General features: G+C 58.9%; 1 protein-coding gene across 1 annotated transcript in view; it reads left to right on the forward strand.

The window, feature by feature from the left end:
• Positions 1–18,787, forward strand: part of FIBCD1 (fibrinogen C domain containing 1) — a 37,644-nt gene extending 18,857 nt beyond the window's left edge. The window contains exons 5-7 of the mRNA XM_010360955.2: positions 10,088–10,184; positions 15,539–15,718; positions 16,947–18,787. Of these exons, the coding sequence (XP_010359257.2) occupies positions 10,088–10,184; positions 15,539–15,718; positions 16,947–17,206 (537 nt within the window). The 3' untranslated portion in view covers positions 17,207–18,787. The remainder of the gene's footprint in view (positions 1–10,087; positions 10,185–15,538; positions 15,719–16,946) is intronic.
• The last annotated feature ends 5,467 nt before the right edge of the window (positions 18,788–24,254 follow it).

Below are 24,254 nucleotides of genomic sequence, written 5' to 3' on the forward strand. Positions count from 1 at the left end.
TGGGGCTGGACACTCTCACCAGAGCCTGCTTCCTGGAGAGACCTGCGTGGCGAGGGTGGAACTCAGCAGCCCTGTCCCCAGGGCCACTTTACAGTTCATGCACTCTTGCCCCCCTCCCCCAGCATCATGGCCTCCTGGCCCCCTCCCCCAGCATCAATCATGCCAGCGCCCTTCAATCCCTGGAGGCAGGCAGGGCAGCCTCAGAGAAGGCCAGGGATGTGCCCAAGGCCACCCAGCAGCCTCCAGGCCTCCCACAGTGGCACACACTTATTCTTGTGTTCAAACACTGAGCGCCCAAAGCAAGCCAGGGCCAGGAAGGTCAGCAGCGGCTAGACAGGTCAGCAAGCTCCCGGCCCGGCGGACAGAAGGGCAAGGAAGCCAACTTGTGCCAGGAATGGGGAGCTCCGGGGCTCAGAGGAGAGACACCTATTCCAGTCTGGGGGATGGGAGGAGTGAGAGGCAGGGAGACGGTGTGGCTTGTTTGGGGGCCATGGTAGCTCAGTGCTACTGGCCTATCTGGTTTAAGGAGGTTTGGGTCCAGGACAAGGCAGGGGAGGCGGCAGGGGCTGGGTCATGCAGGTGATCCTCAGACCCCATCATCACCCCCATCACAGGTCCAGCCCTTCGGTGGCAGGAGTCCTAGGGGCAGGGACCACACCCTTCTGTGGCCACGTTAGCTCAGGGTCGGCACCACACCCGCACACCCTTGGCACTCTCTAAATGCTTGCCAGATGATGGCTGTTGGCACCCTTTGGCTGCGTAGCTTTACCTCTGTAAGTCTTGCTTTTCTCATCTGTGAAATGGGTACCATATAGAGCTGCTCTGCAGATGTGGGCGAAGTCAGAACCCTTCACGGGTTGCTCACCTGTGAGGAGTGAGCAGGGAGAGGGGCTGGGAGGGAGTCAGTGCTGAGCCCCGGAGGTTCCCTGTGAACACAGGATCTGGCTCTGCCTTGTAGCATCTTGTAATCAAGGGGAGGCGGAATCGTAAAAAGAAAGGCCAGTTTTTCTTATTCAGAAGGTGCCGAGTGGGATGAAGCTAGCCATTGCCAGCCCACACCCCCCACCCCCAGCGCCCATGGCTGTGTGAGATGTGAGGGTCATATCCCTTCTTGGAGGGCCCCTTGCTCATCTGTCCAGTGGGGTGACCCTCTTGCCTGCCTTGCAGGGCCTGGGGAACGGGGTGGCTGTGCCCAGAATCTGCTGCAGGTGGGCGGAAGGAGGGCCTCAGCGCCTGAACTCCCCGCCCCCACCCAGGCTCCCTGTCCTGCTACACAGTCTTGTCCCCACCGCAATCTGCCGGGGGCAGCGCTGTCCCCTAGGCCTGACTGCCAAGCCCTCATCATTGCATAGTCACTGGCCGGGATCACACACCCTGGGTCCAGATCAACATGTCCTTCAGCAGGGACTTGGAGTGGCCACGATAGGACCCTATACCCGCCTGCTCTGATCCCAGGCACACCCAACGTCTCCCAACACCACGGTGCCAAGTGGCCCAAACCCTATTCTTTTTTTTTTTTTTTTTTTTTTTTTTTGAGACGGAGTCTCGCACTGTCGCCCAGGCTGGAGTGCAGTGGCCGGATCTCAGCTCACTGCAAGCTCCGCCTCTCGGGTTTACACCATTCTCCTGCCTCAGCCTCCCAAGTAGCTGGGACTACAGGCGCCCGCCAACTCGCCCGGCTAGTTTTTTGTATTTTTTAGTAGAGACGGGGTTTCGCCGTGTTAGCTAGGTTGGTCTCGATCTCCTGACCTCGCGATCCACCCGTCTCGGCCTCCCAAAGTGCTGGGATTACAGGCTTGAGCCACCACGCCCGGCCCCAAACCCTATTCTATGTGGCCCTGTACTCCGCCAGGTGCTTCCTGTGTGCGAGGTCAGCCAGTACACATCTGCCTGTAATTGGTTCCCCTGGAACGGAGCCCCCACTTCCCCCGACCTGAGCTCTCCAGGCAGGGAGGAAAATCATGCCCTCGCATGGACAGCATCAAAGGAGCCCAGCAGCAGGCTCAGGCTCGGGGAGGGATGAGAAGCTCCCGGGGCCTCCCCAGTTGCCAGCCTGGACCCCTTTGCTGGGGAGGCTGAGCAGCAGGACCTCGGGGTCCAGTAGATGAGATGTTAGCTCCTTTCTACTTGGGCTACAGCTGTGGCTAGCCCTTCTTGTCCCAGAGGCAGTGGTGGCAGGGGATCTGCTGTGACATTGATGGGCCACAGTGTCCCCACGCTGCTGCCTGGCCCACGCCCTGCCTGGGGAATGGGTCCTCAGCACACACACACATTCATAACGGCGAGGTGACCGGTGACTGGTGACAACACCCTCACGTTTCCTTGGTTCATCGTGCAGAGCAAGCATGCCTCTGTTGGGAGCAGTTTGGATCTTTCAAACTTTTAACGGAAATAGGACAATGCACGTGCAGGGCCCAGCCCCGCGCCCGATGTGGCTCAGCACCCAAGAAACAGCAGCTTGGCAGTGCTGTGCCAAGAGCCGGCAGGCACCGACTGCCAAGCCTGGGAATGACGGCAGGGCGCCAAGCCCGGGGGTACCATTTTCAGTCAAAAACAAGGAGTGGGTCCGATTTCCTTCTGGGCTCAGCAGCTGGCTCTGAACGGAGGGTGGTGATGTTGGTTAGACCTACTGTGTGCCATCCAGTTAGGCATTGACTTCGTTACGTCTTCCCCACCGGCCCTGCGGGGGCTTAGGCAGAGAGAAACAGGCTTAGAAAAGTTCCGCGACCTGTCCGAGGTCATGTGGCCTGTGAGAGGCAGAGTCAGGATTTGAACTCAGCTCTGCCTTGTTCCGGACTGAGCCCAGAGGCTTCCCTGGGGGCACTGCCCAGAGGTGTCCAGAAAGTTGTTCAGGAAAAGCCAGACTCCCGGGAACGCCGCAGAGCCGCCCCAGGGCTGCCTGTGAAGGGCTGCCGTAGTGCACACATCCAAGTTCTTTGTTCTTTAAAAACATGAATCCTCCTCTGCCAGGACCCCTCTGCCCCCCTCTGAGAATCACCTGATCAGAAAGCTGGCGAGGCTGGTGGAGGCCACAGCTCCACAACCAACGCAGTCCTGTCTGTAACTGGTTTCTGCATCAGTTTCATCACAGTCTAGGAAAAACTGCAGTTGCCACTTCCAGGGGGCCGTTCTAAGGCATCGGAGACCCTCTCTCCCAATCTCATAGGGTTTGGACCCACTCATCCCCCATTCCTTGGGTTTCAGCTCCTCTGACCAGCTGGCAAGGCCCTGCTTAATGTGCCATTCAGCCAGGCATCTCCTCCTCCAGGGAGCCCTCCCAGATAACCACCTCCAACTGCCCCAGGAGAGGGACTCACTCCTTCTCAGGGTTCCCAGCAAGCTCTGTTGAATGCTGTGCACCAGCGCATTTAATTCTCATCAAAACTTTGTGGGTTGAGGCGTTTATAATCCCAGCTTTACAGATGAGGAAACTGAGGCCTGGGGTTTGGAGGAATGTACCAGGGTGGGAGCTGCTCGCCCTGTGGCTGCTGGCTTGTGCGTCTGTCTCTCATGGGGCTGTGAGCTTTGAGGGCCAAGGTCATCCCTGTGAGCCCAAGCACACATGGGGTGCTGTGCAGGAGCCCTTATTCTGCAGGGGAGAAGCCACGTATCCTGTTGGCTGGAGTCTGGGTAGAACTCAGGTCTCCTGGGTGCCAGCCCAGGGAGCTACCTGGGAGTGAGCGTTTACTGTTATCCCCACTCCTCTGGCCATCTCAGCCCTGCACACCCAGGTTGCCCACTCCTCTAAGCCTCAGTCTTCTCATCTGCTTAATGGGAGCACCAGCCCTCCCTCCAGGGCTGTGGCAGGGAGGGCCAGGCCGTGGTCATCCTCTAAGGCATTGGCCGGGTGCTGGGGTGACCACAGAGCCCAGCTCAGTGCTCAGGACGCCAGCTGCATGTTCTGGGCAGGGTGGCAGAGCAGTAGCTGGTTGGTCAGGGTCTGTTTGCAGAGGCAGCCCTGGGCGGGATGCAACCTGCAGAGCGTGAGGCTGTAGCAGCCCAGAGGCATCTCTGCCTCCTTTGGTCCCCAGGCCCCGTCTGACAACACAGGGCCGTCGGTGGCTGCTGCTGTCTTCCTTCCTCTGCGTCCAGAGCTGTCACTCCTTCCTTTGAACCCGCCCAACACCATCTGCAGGACCATGTGGGCCCAGCTCTCCCTTGGCAGAGCCCTTCTAAGTGGCACTTCCAAGATGCGCTGGGTGGCGGGCTTCTGACAATCCGCACCAATAAAACACTCTCTGTCTGTCTTCCCACTCGTGGCATCTGCCCAAGAGGCCGTGGCCGCAGTGAGTGTTTCTACTCAATCGTTTTCCAGCCAGGACCCAAGAAAGATGCCCCCGGAGCTGGACCAATTCATATTTTGGCCTGACAGTGAATCAGTAATTTTTGTTTCCCTGTCTTTTGCTCCCTGCCTCCATTTTGTTTTGTTTTGTTTCAAGACAGGGTCTCCCTCTGTCGCCCAGGCTGGAGCGCAGTGGTGCGATCTCGACTCATTGCAACCTCTGCCTCCCGGGTTCAAGCGATTCTCCTGCCTCAGCCTCCCGAGTAGCTGGGATTACAGTCAGCCCACCACCACACCCAGCTAATTTGTGTATTTTTAGTAGAGTTGGGGTTTCGCCATGTTAGCCAGACTGGTCTCGAACTCCTGACCTCAAGTGATCTGCCCGCCTCAGCCTCCCAAAGTGCTGGGATTACAGGCGTGGGCCACCGTGCCCAGACTCCCCGCCCCTTTTTGCCGAGTGGGGATTCATGTTTGGTGGGTGGGGCGGAAAGAAGGGGAAGTGGACGCCTGGATCCTTTCCTCACTTCCTCCCTCTGTCCTCCCATCCCGCTGGTCCTCGTTCTGTAATTAAAGCCCTCTGTGCTTGGCCACATCCAGGCGTCCGACGTCACCAAGGTCCAGTGTCGCTGAAGCTGTTTGCCAGAAATATAAAGTCACAGCTGCAGTTCATCGTGGGCTCAGAGTCAGACTAAACATTCTCCCACACGGGGGAAGCTTGGACAACCCACCTGGTGATCTGGGCTGTGCTTGGCACTTGCACTAGTCAGGCCACGTTGGGCTGTCATTGGCTCAAGGTTGGGGCAGGGTTTCCAAGCCTGAGATCCTAGCACAGGGCCCCGCACAGGCGGTCACTCGGGATTTGAACCAAGAAATCAGGACAGCCCACGGCAAAGGCTGTCAGCGGTTCCCAAACTGCGGCAGTACTCCGTGGGCCACTGGCAAAATCAACTGAATCAGTTTGATCAACATTATTTTTCCAGTCAAATAGAGTGGAGTACTACACGATAGAAAATATCAGTGCACTAAGGCCAGGCGCGGTGGCTCACACCTATAATCCCAGCACTTTGGGAGGCTGAGGCAGGTGGATCACGAGGTCAGGAGTTCCAGACCATCCTGGCCAAGATGGTGAAACCCCGTCTGTACTAAAAATACAAAAAAATTAGCCAGGCGTGGTGGCGGGCGCCTGTAATCCCAGCTGCTCGGGAGGCTGAGGCGGAGAATTGCTTGAACCTGGGAGGCGGTGGTTGCAGTGAGCTGAGATTGTGCCACTGCACCCCAGCCTGGACGACAGAGTGAGACTCTGTGTCAAAAAAAAAAAAAAAAAAAAAAAAAAAAGAAAAGAAAAGAAAAGAAAAAAGAAAGTATTAGTGCATGTCCTTCTGCATTAAGCTAAGTCTGGAGTCTGGATGCGTGTGCCAGTGTGGTGACGTCGGTTGCATCTCCCTGGGACATGGTCAGTCTGCAGGTCACTTCTCCAAGGCCAGACCACGGATGTGTCTTGGTGTCTTGAGAGGGGGTCCGCAGTCCATCACTGCACACGGTAAAGTGTCCACGTTGGCTGACACCTGCTGCAGTTAATTTTTTATTTTTTTGAGACAGAGTCTCACTTTCATCACCCAGGTTAGAGTGCAGTGGTGGGATCTCGGCTCACTGCAACCTCCGCCTCTCGGGTTCAAGTGATTCTCCTGCCTCAGCCTTCTGAGTAGCTGGGATTACAGGCGCCCACCACCATGCCTGGCTAATTTTTGTATTTTCAATAGAGATGGGGTTTCGCCATGTTGGCCAGGCTGGTCTCGAACTCCGACCTCAGGTGATCTGCCAGCCTCGGCCTCCCAAAGTGCTGGGATTACAGGTGTGGGCCACCGCTCCCGGCCAATAGCTGCCGTTTCTAAGGGGGTGTTGCTTTGGGCTACATGGACAGGAGTGCCAGCCATGTGCGATTTTAGTGTCTTTTCTTGGGCAGAGGCAAAGGCAGGGGGCCAGGTGTGCTCACCCCAATTGATTGGCACCAAGGAGGAGCCCCGGGGGCATGGTGGGGTCACTGTAACTGGCACCCAGACTGGGAGGGCAGTGAGAAAGAGGGGGCCGAGGACTGTGGGTGCAGGGACCAGCTCTTGGCACCAGAGGCCTGGGTAGGGGGGCACACTCAAGGCTGCAGCCACCCTGGTCAGTGGACCTGCCACCAAGCGTGAGTGTGGACATAGTGTCAGGTGCCGGCAGCAAGGGTAGGTCCAGACGGTCATGGGACTAAAGGCACAAGATGTAGTCGGACCCTGCTTTCTGCTGCTCACGGCCGCCTGGCCTCTGGCCAGGGTCCGAGCTTCGGCCCTGTAAGGGTGGGGCGCCTGGGCTTGGGGAGGGACAAGGGCATGCAGAGAGCACGCAGTCCCCACGCTCAGTCTCGACTGCCCATCATCCCATCAGCCAGGACACAGGGGCGGGAACAGCCCCTCCCGCCGCATCCTGAAGAGTCAGGGCAGGGCTGGGGTCTGGCGAGTTCCGTAAGTGGCAGCATTGGTTCCAGGCATCCCGGGGTGGGAGTGAGTGCTGGAGGCAGAGCCTGGGGGATCCTCTCGGAGGCTGTCCTCTCTGGGCTACCAGAGCTTCCTGTTCTCATTCTGGATGGTCCCTCTGAGCCTTCTGGAAGAGGCACAGCCGGGCACCTGTACATCAGCCCACCTGCCCCTGGTTGGGCATGTCCACAGGCTGCTGGGATCTCCCCACCACCCCTACTGTAGCCTACTTCCCTGCATTTCCTGCCCCGCCCAGCAGGCAGACACAGGGCCCAGGATCCTGCCCCTCCTCCAGGGCCACCCTGCTGGCCAGACCTGCTCTCTCCCCCTCCTCCAAGTCTGTCCTGCCTCTCACCGGGTTGGGGTCCCCTGAGCATGGTGTCTCCTGTGTTCCTTTGCCCTAAGGTCCCTGAGGGCAGAACCATGACCTTGTACCTGCTGACTTGGCTTCTGCAGCTGGTGCCTGGCAGTAGATGCTCAGTGGAACATCTGTCTGAATGAGAGGCTGGGACAGACCCCTCGGGAGGGCTGGGGGAGAGTGGAGGCCGGAGGCCGGGAGAGGCGCAGTGGAGGCAGGAGCCCTCACCCAGGCCTGGGCCTCGGTGCTGTTACTCTCCATCCAGCTGGCACTTGCTGAACACCTATGTGCCAGGCCTGAGCTTATTCTAAGTGGATGGTCGTAGCCTGGGAGGAAGGTGTGGCTATGATCTCTGCTTTACAGATGTGGGTGCTGGGGCCCGGAGAGGTGGGGGTACTTGCCAGGGCTCTCTAAGGCAAAGCTGGGGCCCTGGAACCCAGATACACAACCCCTGCCTTCAGGAACTCCTTTATGGAACAGAGCACTGAGTATGCCCAGGTCCCCAATCCCTAGGGCAGAGGCCCAACTGACGGCCAATGCCAGCCAGGCATCCCAGGGGGCTTCGGGCCTGCTGGTCCCTCTAGCTCCCCTCCTCCTTCAGAAACAGGCTCCCGCTGCCCGTTGCCTTCTCAGGGGAGAGCCTGAGCTTCTGCCAGGATTAGGCCTTTGAAAAGGTGCGTGCTCAGGGTCCCAATATGCAGCCGTCAATACGGCTCTCCACTGCTCCTCAGATCTCCCCAAGCCTGATCGAATTTCCTTCCGCCCCAAGCCGGTCACTCCTGAGGACTTTCAGATTTCAGAGCTGGGCGAGGTTTGAGGCAGCAAAGCACGAAAAAGGAGGTGTCATCTCCCTCCAGTTCCCTGACGTCAGAGCTGCCCAAACGCCGTGACGGACATGTCCCTGAGGGCTCAGAGCATCGGCAAACACTCACACGGCAGACGCCTCGGGTCAGACTGGGCACCCAGGCAGTTCCGAGCGACTGAAATCAGGCTGCTTAGTAATGAAACTGGCAGCTCGCCGGTACCGCAGCCAGATCTCTAACACATCAGACTGACACAGATGGAGGCCGGCCGGGCCGCGGTAGCTGCCTTGGAGAATAAGCAGGAAAAGGCTTGTTAAACAGAAAGAGGGCTGGAAGGGCTGGGGAGGCCAGCCGGGATGGATTGTCAACGGATCCTGTAAATACTCCAGGCAGCTCTGGCCGGGACCAGCGTGGTATTATTTCAAAGCAATTTAACCGATGGGATTCCTGACTCCCAAATCAAGAATGTTATTAAAATGAAGAACAGAGGCAGCCTGGGCATTCGTTGGTACCCAAGTCACACCCCGCCAGCTGTGGGCTCCTCGTCCTCCCCTGAGCAGCCACTTGGACTCCGGTTTCCCAGCACCCCGACCCCCGCCCAGGCTTGTTTTGGGGGAAGGGAGCTTATTGAGGGATGGGGCTCTGGAGGCCAAGCCTGGGGTGTGTGGGGGTGCTCTTGGCTCTCAAAAACTGGAGGATAGGCCGGGTGTGGTGGCTCACGCCTGTAATCCCAGCACTTTGGGAGGCCAAGGCTTGCGGATCACGAGCTCAGGAGATCGACACCATCCTGGCTAACACGGTGAAACCCCATCTCTACTAAAAATACAAAAAAATTAGCCGGGTGTGGTGGCGGGCGCCTGGAGTCCCAGCTACTCGGGAGGCTGAGGCAGGAGAATGGCGGGAACCTGGGAGGCGAAGCTTGCAGTGAGCCGAGATCGCGCCACTGCACTCCAGCCTGGGTGACAGAGCGAGACTCTGCCTCAGAAAAAAAAACAACAACACTGGAGGATAGACTTTTGTTCAGTTTTGTTTTGACCTGGAAAAAGATATTAGGACCCTGCCCCCTCCCCACTTTATTTCACCATTGGGGAAACTGAGGCCCAGAGCAAAGTGCTGGAGGTGGGCCCCAAAGCTGACCTTCCTCCACACCACCGAGATTCGTTTTTTTTTTTTTTTTTTTGAGACAGAGTTTTGCTGTGTCACCCAGGCTGGAGTGCAGTGGCATAATCTCAGCTCACTGTGACCTCTGCCTCCTGAGCTCAAGCAATTCTCCTGCCTCAGCCTCCTGAGTAGCTGGGATTACAGGCGCATGCCACCAAGCCCGGCTAATTTTTGTATTTTTAGTAGAGATAAGGTTTCACCATGTTGACCAGTCTGGTCTCGAACTGCTGACCTTAGGTGATCCACCCACCTCGGCCTCCCAAAGTGCTGGGATTGCAGACGTGAGTCACCGTGCCTGGCCTACCACTCCCCCCTACCTTTTTTTTTTGAGAGAGCCCAGGCTGGAGTACAGTGGCATGATCACAGTTCACTGCAGCCTCAACCTCCCGGCCTCAAGGGATCCTCCTGCCTCAGCCTCTCAAGTAGCTAGGATTACAGGCGCCCACCACCACACCTGGCTAATTTTTTAAAAATTTTGTGTAGAGATGGGGTCTCACTATGTTGTCTCGAACTCCTGGGCTCAAGCGATGCTCCTGCCTCAGTCTCCCAAAGTGTGGGATTCCATGTGTGAGCCACAATGCCCGACCTCGAGTAGCCTCCTGAGCAGCTGGGATTACAGGCATGCGCCACCACGCCTGGCTAATTTTTGTATTTTTAGTAAAAACTGGGTTTCATCATTTTGGCCAGGCTGGTCTCGAACTCCTGACCTCGTGATCTACCTGTCTCGGCCTCTCTGAGGAGCCATTTCGGGGGCCTGTGGGCATTTGGTCAGTCCCACCTCGAGCCACCACGAGGCTCTGGAGCCCCGGCTATTTTCCAGGCCCCGGGCCAGGGTCTGTTGGGGGAAGTGGGCAGCCAGGCCCCTGCCCTCCCGTGAGGGCAGATCAGGAGCAGGGTGAGAGGAGTCTCTGGGCGGGGTGGGCCCAGCTGTGGTTGGTGCCAGTGCCCCATCCCCATCTTCCCTTTGCAGGTGTTTCAGCGCCGGGAGGATGGCTCCGTAAACTTCTTCCGGGGCTGGGACGCGTACCGAGACGGCTTTGGCAGGCTCACTGGGGAGCACTGGCTAGGTGAGCACCCCGCCCGCCTCCCGGCCCAGGTGGGCCTCCTCCCCATGCCTTCCGGACACAGTTGGGTCCCAGCCACTCCCTGAATGGGTTTGGACTGGGTTTCCCGGCACGCCCGAGCCAGCTCACAGGTGTCGTGCATGAAGGTGACAGGCATTCAGCAGGAATGAGGCCAGACATTGCCAATGGAAGTGATTGGCATGGGTGGGCTCCAAGTGCTCATAAAGGCTGAGGGTCCCACACGCCCTTGGAGGTCAGTTCCTGCCGGGGTCGCCCTGGGACCTGCTTGCTGTCCCGAATCCAGTAAGCTTGGGCAGGTGGGCAGCAGCATCCCAGGCAGTGGGAGGACAGAGGAGAACCCGGCACCGCCCTGCCCAAGGGTGCCAGGGACACCAGGCATGTAACTCCCAGGAGCAGCCACTGGTGCTCCCAGCCAGGGCTCCTGTTTGGGCCTGCAGGCAACTGCACGCCTTCCCGCCACTGGGACACAGTCCCTGCCTGGCACAAAGTAGGGGCTCAGAAGGTTCTGTCAATATTATTATTTACCTTTAAATTCACTCAGTATTGCTGGGCACGGTGGCTCACACCTGTAATCCCAGCACTTTGGGAGGCCGAGGCGGGAGGATCACGAGGTCAGGAGATCGACACCATCCTAGCTAACACGGTGAAACCCCGTCTCCACTACAAATACAAAAAATTAGCCGGGCGAGGTGGCAGGTGCCTGTAGTCCCAGCTACTCGGGAGGCTGAGGCAGGAGAATGGCGTGAACCCGGGAGGCAGAGCTTGCAGTGAGCTGAGATCACGCTACTGCACTCCAGCCTGGGCGACAGAGCGAGACTCCGTCTCAAAAAAAAAAAAAAATTCACTCAGTATTTTAAAATTTTTGAAAGTCCTTAACATTTCACTATCTAAACAAAATACTCTAAACAAAACCTCTCCTAAAAGAATCACAACTTTCAGGTCTACCTATATATTTGGGAGGTGGCTGTGGCTTGATGTGAGGTGGATTTTTCTGGTTATTCTTGAGATATAATTTACATACAACAAAATTCCCCGTGTGGAAGCGTATGACCCCATGGTTTTTAGTATATTCAGAATACTACATCCATCATCACTGGGTCCAGAACGTTTTCTTCACTCCAGAAGGAAATCCTGTGCCCCCGGGAGCCGTCACTCCCTTGCAGTGATTTGAATATACATGAAACGCACAGGTGCCGGGGGACGCGTGCCCTGAATGTCCTCTGGGTGGCCTCGAATGCCCCACAGTGTCCTCCTGCACTTAAGCCCCCCAGGGTGCGTGTGGACATCCAGGGAGTTCCACAAGCTGCGGAGGTTCCACAACCTTGGGTGGGAGGGAGAGGGTGAGAAGGGTGAGGACATCCGGGAAGTTCCCCAGTGCGGGGTCAGAGCTGGTGGGGGGAGGCTTGGGCAGGAAGGAGAGGGTGAGAAGGGTGTAGGCTGGAATGGCTGGTGGGAAGCACCACCTGAGGGGCTGAGAGCGCAGGTCTGGGCACCAGCCGGGGTCAGGGGGGCTCCAGGCCTGTAAGGACGTTCAGTGACACCTTTGGGGTGGTGGCCCCAAAGGCAGGGTTGGGGTGGCGAGGCGGGACCACCCCTCTGTGTGCATGGAGGCCCCTGGGCAAGATCTGCCACCCATGCCCCCTCCTCACCCGAGCCCATGAGGGCAGGGCCCTCTCCGACCTGCCGTGCCCTGGTCCCCCGGGGGTGCCGACAACAGGGAAGGTCACACCCCATGTGGACTTCATGCCCACATCCAGTGCTGACCCCTGACCCACTGAGTGCCCAGCTACACGCTTCCCATGCATCGTCCCCAAAACCTCACACCTACCTAGTTGGGGGCCCTGCTGTCATCCCCTCCTTTTAGAGATGAGGAAGTTGAGGCTCAGGAAGGGGAGGTCTCTTGTCACAAGCATGCGTGTGTTGGGGTAGGGGGAGCCCCAGCAGGGTCCACACACTGGTGCCCAACCAAGCTCGCCTCATCCCCTGAACCTGGTGGATGGAAGGAGGGGAGATGGGGAGACCCTGCCTCAGGCTCCCCAAGCTGGGGGTAAAGAAAAGGACAAGACGGCAGGGCTGAGGCACGCCCTCGCCACCACCCACCCCCTGGAGCAGCGGTGATGCCCGTGCTCATGGTATCTTAATTGAAATCTATCAGCAGCCACAGATGGTGCGGGAGGAAGCATTTAAGCAAGTCCTGATTCCAGCATCCTGCAGACGAGGCCTGACAGGAATGTCAACAGCGCCGGTCCCTCCTCTGCCGCACCACCCTCCCCATCCCCTCTCATTGAGTGGTTTGTCTTTTCCTATTGAGTCATGGGAGCTCTTTATATATTAAGGTTAGCGATCGTTTGTCCAATACACATGACAGGTATTAACTTCTGGCCATTTGTCTTTCAGCTTTTTCTTTTTCTTTTTTGGGGTCATGTTATTACTTATTTCCTAGAAACTTAAGATGTTTATGCACTAGTTCTGCCACCCTTTTCTTCATATCTTTTCTGGGTTTTAGCCCCTGCTGTCCTTTTCCTTCCCTTCCTAGTTTTATTTTAAGTCTCCTCTATTTTTTCTTCTGTTTTCCTTCTCCTTTTTTTTTTTTTTTTTTTTTTTTTTTTTGAGACGGAGTCTTGCTCTATAGTCCAGGCTGGAGTGCAGTGGCACAATCTCGGCTCACTGCTACCTCCACCTCCCGGGTTTAAGCTATTCTCCTGCCTCAGCCTCCTGAGTAGCTGGGATTACAGGCGCCCACCACTTCACCCGGCTAATTTTTGTATTTTTAGTAAAGACAGAGTTTCACCATATTGGCTAGACTGGTCTCAAACTCCTGACCTCGTGATCTGCCCATCTCAGCCTCCCAAAGTGCTGGAATTACAGGCGTGAGCCACCGCACCCGCCTTTTCTTCTGTTTTTCTAGTGTTGCTTTAGGTTGAGAACTTTAGTCCAGCCGGAATCCACTGGGGTGACCGTGTGAGGTTTAGGGTCTTACTGGTTTCCTGTCCATTTCAAGCCGTCAGCCCTCTTTCTTGCTCCCTGCAATTTGAGCTGGGAGCTGGTGAAGGAATCTGGGAAGAACAGCTAACATGGCTGGAGGCGATTCTGGAAGGAGGTGGAGAGCGGGGAGAGCTGGAGAAAGCCTAAGAGCAAAGGCAGGGAGGGAGGGAGGCAGAGAGGGAGGGAGGGAGGTGAAGGAGGGAGGCAGGGAGGCAGGGAGGGAGGGAGGCAGGGAGGGAGGGAGGCAGGGAGGGAAGGAGGCAGAGAGGCAGGGAGGGAAGGAGGCAGAGAGGCAGGGAGGGAGGGAGGTGAGGGAGGCAGGCAGGCAGGGAGGGAGGGAGGGAGGCGAGGGAGGCAGGGAGGGAGGGAGGGAGGCAGGGAGGAAGGGAGGCAGGGAGGGAAGGAGACAGGGAGGGAAGGAGGCAGGGAGGCAGGGAGGGAGGGAGGGAGGCAGGGAGGGAAGGAGGCAGGGAGGCGTGGGAGGCAGGGAGGGAGGGAAGGAGGCAGGGAGGCGAGGGAGGCAGGCAAGCAGGGAGGCGAGGGAGGCAGGGAGGGAGGGAGGGAGGGAGGTGAGGGAGGCAGAGAGGGAGGGAGGGAGGCAGAGAGGGAGGGAGGGAGGCAGGGAGGCAGGGAGGCGAGGGAGGGAGGAGGTGGCATGGACTGGAGGAAGGACGGAGAGGAGTCCAGGCCCCAGGTCCCCACACACCCCTCCCTCGGGCGTCCTGCACAGCAGCCCCCAGGACACCGCTCATGAAGCATCACTCAATCCAGAGGAGTGGCTGATGGAGGCCTTTGGGCCCCAGTGGCCATTTAGTGGTGGGAAAAGGAATCTTCCAGCATCCCCCGCAGGGGCGGTCTCCCTCTCTCCCTATTCCTGCATCGTCTGATTTGTTCTGGGTAAGGTCTGAATAGCAGTGAACCCTTCTGCCTGGGTTCAAATCCCAGCAGTGCCGCTCACCAGCTGTGTGACCTGGGCCAGCTCCTTAACCTCCCTGGGCCTCATTTTCCTCCCCTGTAAAATAGGGAGTAATACGCACTCCTTCCCCGGGGCCTTGGGAAGCAGCAGTCAGCACCTGGATAATGTGTGCAGTGGGCCAGCCCTGCCAGAAAAGCTGCCCAGGGATTCTGTAATTAAATTGGACTCACTCTAATTCCACTGGATTCACTCATCTGCACGAAGGGCTGAGAATGGTGCTGGGTCCTCGTGAGTCCCGTCCAGGTGGCGGCTGTTGTCATGATTACCTCCCGCCTGCCCTTTCGTGGATGATGCGCTCCTGGCCCCTCACGTCAGTCCTGTGCTAGCTGAGCCAGGGCCCAGAGAGGGAGAGCGGCTGCCCTGAGACTCCGCAGCAGGAGAGTCAGGGAGGTGGGACTCCGGGTGAGACCCCAGGCTCTCAAAGCCCGGGTTCTGGCAGGTCCTTGGGGAGGAACGTGGGTCGGGCGGTCAGCTTTGCTGTGACTCCTCCCACAGCAGCTGCTCCTGGTTCCTGGACCTGGTGACTGGGACCAAAGCCTTCTTGTCCGGGCGGGATCAGGGAGGATCCGCACAACCTCCAGCCAGCACACACTGACCCCGGGAGGTGTGGAGCCGGGGAGAGGCAGGCAGGAGGGAGAAGCGGATGGAATACCGCTCGCTGCTACCAACTTGTAAATCATTTCATTAAATGCTCTCTTAATCCAGAGTAATCACACCAGCAATGAAGCACGTTGGGTGTCTGAGCACATGTGTGTTTGTGGGGGAGGCCTGGCATGAGACCCCGGGCATGGGCAGGGCAGAGCTGAGGTGGGGCGGGGACAGCAGGAGGGAGAGAGTGGGATGGGGGCACAGAGCCGGCCTAGAGGGATGAGGATGCTGCCTCCTGCCTCCCATCCATTAAGTCAGTGCTGGGTGAGCACCATTGTGCCGGGCCCCAGCCCAGGCACTGTGGTCAGCAGTGGTCAGGTGGACCCTCCACTCTCATGGGGCTTCCGCACTGGCGGGGAAACAGCATGTGCAAAGGCCCAAAGGCCTGGTTTAGAAAATGCGAACACCGGATCCTGTCTGGCTCTGGCTGGAGTCTGGGTAAGGGTGCTGTCACCCCCACCTCCTCCCGCCTCCTGCAGTCCTCCCGCCAGCTCAGAGCCCCAGCGTTTGAAAAGCAGCACAGCTCCACTTACAGGGAACAGAGAAAACCAAACATGAAATCCGTCGGTCCTCAGTGACTTGCAGTAGCCCAGGGCGGATGGCACGTGCTTGGTGGCTGTCCCTTTCTGTCCCCAACTGCATGAGCTCAGCTGTCATTTATCATTTCTCCCTGGGATTCGCTTCCTACGCCCCTCAGCTTCCCCCACCATTTTCTCCCCGACTTCAGGCCTCAAGAGGATCCACGCCCTGACCACACAGACTGCCTATGAGCTGCACGTGGACCTGCAGGACTTTGACAATGGCACGGCCTATGCCCGCTATGGGAGCTTCGGCGTGGGCTTGTTCTCCGTGGACCCTGAGGAAGACGGGTACCCGCTCACCGTGGCTGACTATTCCGGCACTGCAGGTGAGGCTCCAGCCAAGGCAGGGATGGGGAAGGGCGTGGCCTGGGAGGATGGAGGACGGAGGAGGTCCTGCCCTCCAAAATGATCAAGGCTCATGGATTTTGCCCCCTTTGAAAGTAATCAGGTTTTTGAAAAATAACAAATATTGAGGGCCGGGCGCGGTGGCTCAAGCCTGTAATCCCAGCACTTTGGGAGGCCGAGATGGGCGGATCACGAGGTCAGGAGATCGAGACCATCCTGGCGAACATGGTGAAACCCCGTCTCTACTAAAAACTACAAAAAAACTAGCTGGGCGAGGTGGCGGGCGCCTGTAGTCCCAGCTACTCGGGAGGCTGAGGCAGGAGAATGGCGTAAACCCAGGAGGCGGAGCTTGCAGTGAGCTGAGATCCGGCCACGGCACTCCAGCCTGGGCGACAGAGCGAGACTCCGTCTCAAAAAAAAAAACAAAAAAAAACAAACAAATATTGATAAACTACCAACCCCATATCACAATCAGAGGCCTGAAACCAATCTAAAAATTTTTTTAAGTAATACGTTTTTCAAATTGAAAGAGTGAACAAGACAGAAAAGGGAAAATTTTCATCCTTACCAAGGATTCCTTAATCCCTGTCTTCATCAGCTGATTCTGTTGCGTCATAAAAAATGAGCTTCTGTGAAGCTAACGTTCGTTTTTTCATAATAATGTTAATTATGCCCTTCAGCCCTCTGGGGTCAGGGTCAAGGCTACTTGCCTCCACCTCCAAGTCCTTCTTGGTCCTCACCCCTGCAAGGCGAAACCAGCAGAGCCTGGACTGTTTTCCCGTTTTGCAGATGAAGAGACTGAACGCAGAGCCAGGAATCAGGAGACCCGGGGTTCGGGTCTGCTGGGTCTCCAAAGTCGGTGGCTGGACCCCCTGGGCTGGGTTTTCCCCTCTCAGGCTGAGGAGGGGGAGGCAGGAGAGGGAATGTGGAAAAGCCGGGGGAGGGATAGAGACTGCCTAGACCCAGGGGCAGCCACAGGCACGCCCGAGGAGGGACTGCGTGCGTGTGACCTGCATGGACACACCCGGGTGTGGAGGGGCAGGTGTGCGTGCATGCGTGCACACCAGTGTGTATGTGTGAGAGCACGTGCGTACGTGTATGGACTCACGTCCAGGTTCAGGTGCAGTGCCTTGGTGTCTGCTCACACATGCAACACCAGTGGGCGTACCCGTGCCCCCCGTGCCCACATCTGTGTGCACCCCTGCGCAGGCGACTCCCTCCTGAAGCACAGCGGCATGAGGTTCACCACCAAGGACCGTGACAGCGACCACTCAGAGAACAATTGCGCTGCCTTCTACCGAGGCGCCTGGTGGTACCGCAACTGCCACACGTCCAACCTCAACGGGCAGTACCTGCGTGGTGCCCACACCTCCTATGCCGACGGTGTGGAGTGGTCCTCCTGGACCGGCTGGCAGTACTCACTCAAGTTCTCCGAGATGAAGATCCGGCCGGTCCGGGAGGACCGCTAGACCGGTGCACCTTGCCCTTGGCCCTGCTGGTCCCCATCGCCCCATCGCTGACCCCACCTCACTCCTTCGTGAATGTTCTCCACCCACCTGTGCCTGGCGGACCCACTCCAGCAGGGAGGGGCTGGGCCATCCCTGACACGAAGCCCCCTGGGCTGGTGAAGTCACACATCACCTTCTCACCATCCCCACCTGCTCCATTTGGCAGCTAACTGATCTCTTGCCTCTGTTGATGGGGGCTGGCAAACTTGACGACCCCAGCTCCTGCCTGCCCCCACTGTGGCTCCCGTGCTGTTTGCCGTCCCCTGGCCAGGATGGTGAAGTCTGCTCCAGGCAACCCTCTGCTCTGTCCACCCAAACACCTGGCATTATGGGGACAGAGAGCAGGGGGCAGACAGCACCCCTGGAGCCCTCTTAGCAGATCGTGGGGAACGTCAGGTCTCTCTGAAGTCAGGTCTGAGGCCAGTGTCCTCCAGCCCTTCCAGTGCCAACCCTCACCCCCATTTCCCTGGTGCCCAGATAACCCACCTCTCCCCCAAGGGCCTTGGCCTGGCTGTGGGCTGGGTGGCCCCATCCTACCATGCCCTGAGGCCAGGAAGGGGAGCTGCTGCCTCTGGGGACCCATGCTCTAAGGCTGAGACCAGTTCCCTGGAGGCCACCCACCCTGTGCCCCGGCAGGCCTGGGGTCTCCAGTCCCCTTACCTGCTGTACCCACCTGCTCTCTGTCTCAAATGAGGCCCAACCTATCTCCCACCCACCGCCATCCCATTTCTCCTGCCTCTGGAAGGTGGGTGGGGCCCTGCACCGTGGGGCTGGGCTGTGCTAATGGGAAGCTCTTAGTTTTCTGGGCTGGGGCCTAGGCAGGGCTGGGATGAGGCTTGTACCACCCCCACCACCAATTTCCCAGGGACTCCAGGGTCCTGAGGCCTCCTGGGAGGGCCATGGGGGCGGCAACCCCCTCCCTGAGGCCACTGTCTCCATGGGGAGGCCAACTCCTGCCAGTGACTGTGGCCATCTGGACCCAGGCCAGGCCCAGCGAGTGGTCAAGGGGCAGGGATCAGGTCACTGGGCAAATGGGGTTGAGGGGACTGGGGCACCAGACCAGGCACCACCTGGACACTTTCTTGTTGAATCTTCCCAACACCTAGCACGCTGTCATCCCCGCTCCTTGTGTGCGCACACGCAGAGGTGAGCCCCACAGGCTCTCAGGACCAGCAGCTGCAAGGGCAGGGCTGGAGCCGGGTCCTCAGCTTTCTGCTCAGCAGCCCTGGACCCGCGTGCATTGCGTCAGGCCCAGGCGCAGGGCGGTTTTTCCAAGGCACCCCGATGTGGGGCCTCTGAGAGGGTTGGAGTCAGCCTGGGGGAGCTGCCCAGCAGCCCCTCCTCAGGCACGAGGGGAGGTGGCTTCCTCCAAAGGACACCGATGGCAGGTGCCTGGGTAGTGTGGCGTTCCGTTCTCCCTTCCCCTCCCACGAAAGTTTGTGCTTAAAAAACAATAAATTTGACTCAGCACCACTAGGGGGGCGGTGGGAGAGGCCGTGTGACCTGGCGTCTGTTCCAGCGCCACTAGGTCATCCACATGCGCAGATGTCTGCAGCGCTTCCCTCTGCCGTGGCCCTGGGCTGCCCTGCCTGCTGGACAGGACCTGGTCCCTGCCTTCTCAGTCCTCAGCTGGACGCAGATACAGCCAAGAATCAGGCAGTGGCAGCCCAATGTGGCTGGGCTGGTGGATGGAGCAGCCCAGGTGAGGGGCCACGAGGGGCAAGATGTGGGTAAAATGATCACACGAGATTCAAAGGGAAATCCCCCCTCAGCTCCTCTTCCCACCCTCTAGAAGCCAAGGGAGCCCACCCAGACCACCTGGGTTCCCAGGGCACCCTGCCACATTGCAGAGGCCAGGTGGAACTCAAGTTCTCATCCCAGGAGCCCCCACCGACAGGCCCCAGGCGGGAGCTACCAGCCTCCCCATGCCGGCGGCTGCTTAGAAAGTGCCAAGCGCTTTCTGATGTGTCATCAAACAAACTCCTGGTGAGTGTGAAGTTAATGGACTCACAGATGTGTGGGTACAGCAGGAGGCACCGGGGCCCTCGTGCCAGGGCTTGGCTACGGAACAGATGCACCATGGCTGGAGCCTGGCAAGGGGCCGGGGGCAAGTGGAGGGGGCCTTTGGGAGCCTGTGGTCCAGGTCCAGGCACCATCTGTCCTCAGCGGCCGGCTGCACTGGATATGCCTTTCCCTTCTAGAGCCCTGTTACTGCCCTGGAACACCAGCCCCTGTCCCAGACCAGGAGCGGGCACACGGCCCCACCAAGCACCAGCTGAATGGGCACAGAGCTTGACATGGTGGGGAGGGCCCAAGCCAGTGCACTGCCCCCCCCCCAGGGGCACGTTCAAAGACTGGCACTGGGGAAAAACGGTCCCTGCGCACCTGCTCTGGGCCACAGCCTCTCACCCCAGCCCTGCAGAGCCTACAGTCTGATACCAGTGCAAATGGCTCTCATCTGAGACTGGAGGACCGGGATGCTAGGAAAGCCCTGGGCGAGGGACAGCTGGAGACCTGTGGGCTGACTGACCAGGCCAAGGGCTGGCGTGTGCACAGGGTCGCCTGGGACCCATGGGCCCCAAACCCTGTCGCCCGAGGCCCAATTTGAGGGTGGGTGCTTGCGGCCCTCCATCCCACAATGCCGCCTGACTGAGCCTCCTCCTGCTTCTTCACTTGAGGGGAGTAAGCTGAGTGGGAGGGTTCTCTGCATCGCCACACTGGGACCTGGAGGCGGTGCACCTGCGCCGTTGCCTCTCCACGTGCACAGGCAAGTTCTGTGGATCAGTAAATGGCCTTCCTCCATTCCCCTAAACTTCGCACACATCTCAGAGAGTTACACCAAAGGCCACCCAGCTGACTGCCTGAGCACCAGGGTCCAGAGGATGGAAGGACTCTTGGTTTCCATGCTGGTGGCCTCAGCACATTCAGCCGGAGATAGGAACGGAGCTATGAGCCGTTCTCAAACAGCTTTCCCCTGCAGCTGCATGTAAATCAGTTTTATAATGTTTGTCTTTGGGAGAAAAGCTGTATCACCAGCGCCCCCCTCTTCCTGGTCCCCCTTACCCTTCCTGCCACCTATCCTCATCCACACAGGCCTCTGGCTGGCTTGGCTGGGGCCAGAGCCCTCGAAGCTGGGAGCCAGGGTCTCTGGAGGCCCTGTCACCCAGGGACGTGTCTGACCAGGCAGAGATTTGGAGGATTGTTGAACCATCTCAAACCATGAGGACGCTGACTCCAGGGAGGGGATGGAAGAGGGGAGGTACCGTTTGTGTGAGATGGGGGGACAGGGGACATGAAGAAGGCCCGTGGCCAGCAGCAGACCCCTGTCCTGTGACTTCAGGAGCAATGCACCAGCAGGAGGACCCAGCAGAGGACACACAGAACCCGGAACAAGGAGACAGGACACTAAGCTTTGCCCTCAGCAGACTGGGCTTCCCCAGGGCCTCCATTTCCTCATCTGCTTTCAGAGAAAAGGGTGTCCCCAAACTGTGTGGCCCAAGCAGCCGGCAGGACTTGGCAAACCCAGAGGGCTGAGGTCAGGCCTTGGTGCGATTTGTGGGGAATGTGGGGGAGCTCTGGCCCAAGGCTGGCCATGTTGGCCCCCTGTGCGCTGACAGGTGTGTGCCTCGGGCCACACAGCACTGGACAGGGCTGCAAAGGGAGCTCAGGGGGCCAGCGCTGCAGAGGGAGCTCAGAGGGCCAGCACAGTGACCAGTGGAAGAAGCCTGGTACGGGAGCGTCGCTAGGAGAGGCTGTGGGTGCTTGGTGTCTGTGCGTTCTGTCTTTAATAAAGTCTCGTGGTGACCCGGCTCCAGTCTCTGCCTCCAGCCCAACTCCATGCCTCATGTCAGAGCTTGAGTGGATCAGATACCCATGTGTTCCAGGACTGTCTCTTGCTCTGTCTCCCCTGAACTCCCCCCCATCATTATTTTTAGAGACGATCTTTTTCTGTCACCCAGGCTGGAGAGCAGTGGCACAATCATGGCAAACTCCTGGGCTCAAGCGGTCCTCCCACCTCAGCCTCCTGAGTAGCTGAGACTACAGGTGCGCACTACCACACCCAACAATTTTTTTCCTACTTTTTGTAGAGATGGGCTCTTGCTATGTTGCCCAGGCTGGTTTTGAACCCCTGGGTTCAAGCCACCCTCTTGCCTCGGCCTCCCAAATTGCTGGGATTACAGGCATGAGCCACCGCACCCAGCCACCATTTTTATTAGAGCAGCCAAAAGGCATTTCCCAGATAGTTTTGGACCCACCGGGGCTGCTCAAGACCGTCTGACTGGGCCAGTTCTGGGCTTTGCAAAGACGGCCTGGGCTGGTCAGGCAGACGCAGGACCTGCCTCCTGCACAAGCTGTGCCCAGTGGGGTTGGTCCTCCCGGGCCTGGGCTCTGGAGGATGAGCCCGGGGCCTGGTCCATCGGTGCATCCCTTCCGGGTCCCCAGGCTGATAAACTATCCCGTGGGTACCTCCTGTGGCTGGGGCTAGAGTTCCAAGGAACTGAGACACTTTATTAAGAACGAACAGTCCCCAGTGGCTATTTATTCATAAAACCAATTTGAGGCTTACAGATAAAACAATCCCCGGAGTTTATTTAATAAAATCCAATATTTATCGAGTGCCTGTGTTGGAGGTACTGCACGGGGCCAGTAGAAAGAGCAGCAGTGGTGATGCCCTGTGCTCGGCCTCCGCCCGGCACCTGTCGGGGGCAGCAGCCGGGGAGTCTCACAGCCCCCTGTGCAGCCAGAGGTTTCCAAGTTGGGGTTCACAGAACACGAATCCCTCTCTTCCCTCCACCACGGACTCTCACTCAGCCAGCATAGTGCCCGCTGCTCTGACAGCTTGAGGGGGCAGAGGTGGGGGGGCAGAGGAGGGAGGGCAGAGGTAGGGGGGCAGAGGTGGGAGGTCAGAGTGGGGGGTAGAGGTGGGGGCAGGGGAGGAAGGGGCAGAGGTGGGAGGGGCAGAGGTGGGGCAGAGGAGGAGGCAGAGTAGGGAGGGGTAGAGGTGGGGGGACAGAGGTGGGCAGGTAGAAGAGAGAGGGGACAGAGGTGAGGAGGCAGAGGTTGGGGGGCAGAGGTGGGGGGTAGAGGTGGGGGCAGAGGAGGGAGGGGCAGAGGAGGGAGGGGCAGAGGTGGGGGGACAGAGGTGGGTGGGTAGAAGAGGGAAGGACAGAGGTGAGGGGGCAGAAGTGGGAGGGGCAGAGGTGGAGACTCTGGGGATGGGACTCCTGAGCCAGGCTGCAGAAGTCACAGATCATGGCCACCTGCCTCCCACAGGCCACACGCACCCCAGGTGCAGGTGTGCCCAACTCAACTCCTTTCCTGCAACCACCAGACCAGCCTGAGGCAGCTCCTGGAAAGGTTCAAGGACTCAGTCACAGAGGTCCTCAGACAAGGATCCATGCATTTACCCAAGAAATGGTGCCCAGCAGCGTGGGCAGCGGCTCCCCAGGGCAGGAGGGGTTCAGCTGGCAGAAATAGAGCGGCAGTTGCCAACCGCCCCAAAGACCCGGGCTTAGTTGGGGGCCACCACCCTGTGCCCTCCCCAGCAGCAGTGAACACCGCCTGAGAGGGCACCATGCCACCCCGACAACCCCACCCCACCACACAGGCACTGCGGTCATCCCCAGCCAGGCGGGGAATCGGAAGCTCAGTGAGGTGGAGGTTGGCTGTGGCTGAGTCTGGTGTGGAACCCAGTTCGGGAGTGACATGTGGTTAAAGGGGGCTGGAAGGGAGGGGTCTGTGAGCTGAGCCAGGGCCTGGGCTTAGCACAACCAGGCACTGTCACCCCAGTTCCAGCCTCCTCACTTTGAGAATCCTGGGCAGGCGCTGCTGGTCAGCTTGGCTGTGCGGGGACCTGGCTTGGATCTGTGTCTGGACAGCTTCCCAGGGAACCCCACAGGCTTCGGGGGTGGCCCACGGACTCCACCCCCAGCAGCTTCCTGCACCACCAGCCCCACCACCCTGGCACCTCGCCTCCCTGCATTACCCGACAGCATGAAAAGCCTCCAGCACTGGAAGCTGCCCCGATGGGCACTGCCACTCTTGGACTGCTCTAGCCCCGGCCACCCTGTGCTCCCAGGCAGCCCCAACCCTGCCCACCTGGGCTGGTGGTGGCAGAAACAGTGGCACAGTTGTCATCCCCCAGTTGCTCAAGAGATGGGGGAACCCAGATGCTTCCAGGGGCCCAGGAAGGGCCAGGGGTGGAGGGGACCAGGCAAGGCCCTGGAGTCGGCAGGTTTGGTGCCAAATCCAACACCTGACGGGCTCCAGGCACCCCGGTCTGCTGGGGGCAGGCGGGGACCTAAGGCTGGGGAACATGTGGGCCATGTGGGGACCCTCATCCTCACCCCCAGCATTGCTCCCACCCCAGACCCGCCCCTCACATGCAGGACGTTCTGTGGCCACCACTCAGAGCCACAGACCTCAGTCCTGAAAGAGGACTCTGGGCCCTGGTGATTTCAAAGCAGAACCTTTTCTGGGAGCCCAACATGTCACACACAGGAAAGTGGGGCTTGGCCTGAGGGGCAGAGGGGCGCGTGCGAGGTAGAGTGGTGCGTGTGGGGTATGGGGGTGCCTGTGGGGCAGAGAGGGGTGTCTGCAGGGTAGAGGGGTACCTGTGGGGCAGAAGGGTGGCCTTTGGGACAGAGGGGTGCCTGTAGGGCAGAGGGGTGGCCTGTAGGGGAGAGGGGTGCCTGTGGGACAGAGAGATGCCTGCGGGGTTGGACCCCACATTACCCTCCCCAACTTCCATGGCCATTCCTGAGGTATTCTGCGAAGCACAGCTTGGGAACCTGAACCTCATTTTACACCACAGGGCACTGAGGCACCCAGAGGGCAGGCGTCCGGTTCAGACTCACAGCATGGTAGGGACCCACCCTGAGAGGCACCCCATGGATAACCGGCACTCGCTGTCTGAATCAACCAGCACTAAGCAGGGAGACAGAAGGACACCACACCTCCCATCTCACAAGCGCGCGCGCGCGCGCACACACACACACACACACACACA

Source organism: Rhinopithecus roxellana, chromosome 16 (genome assembly GCF_007565055.1).
Source record: "Rhinopithecus roxellana isolate Shanxi Qingling chromosome 16, ASM756505v1, whole genome shotgun sequence".
Classification (NCBI taxonomy): Eukaryota; Metazoa; Chordata; class Mammalia; order Primates; family Cercopithecidae; genus Rhinopithecus; species Rhinopithecus roxellana.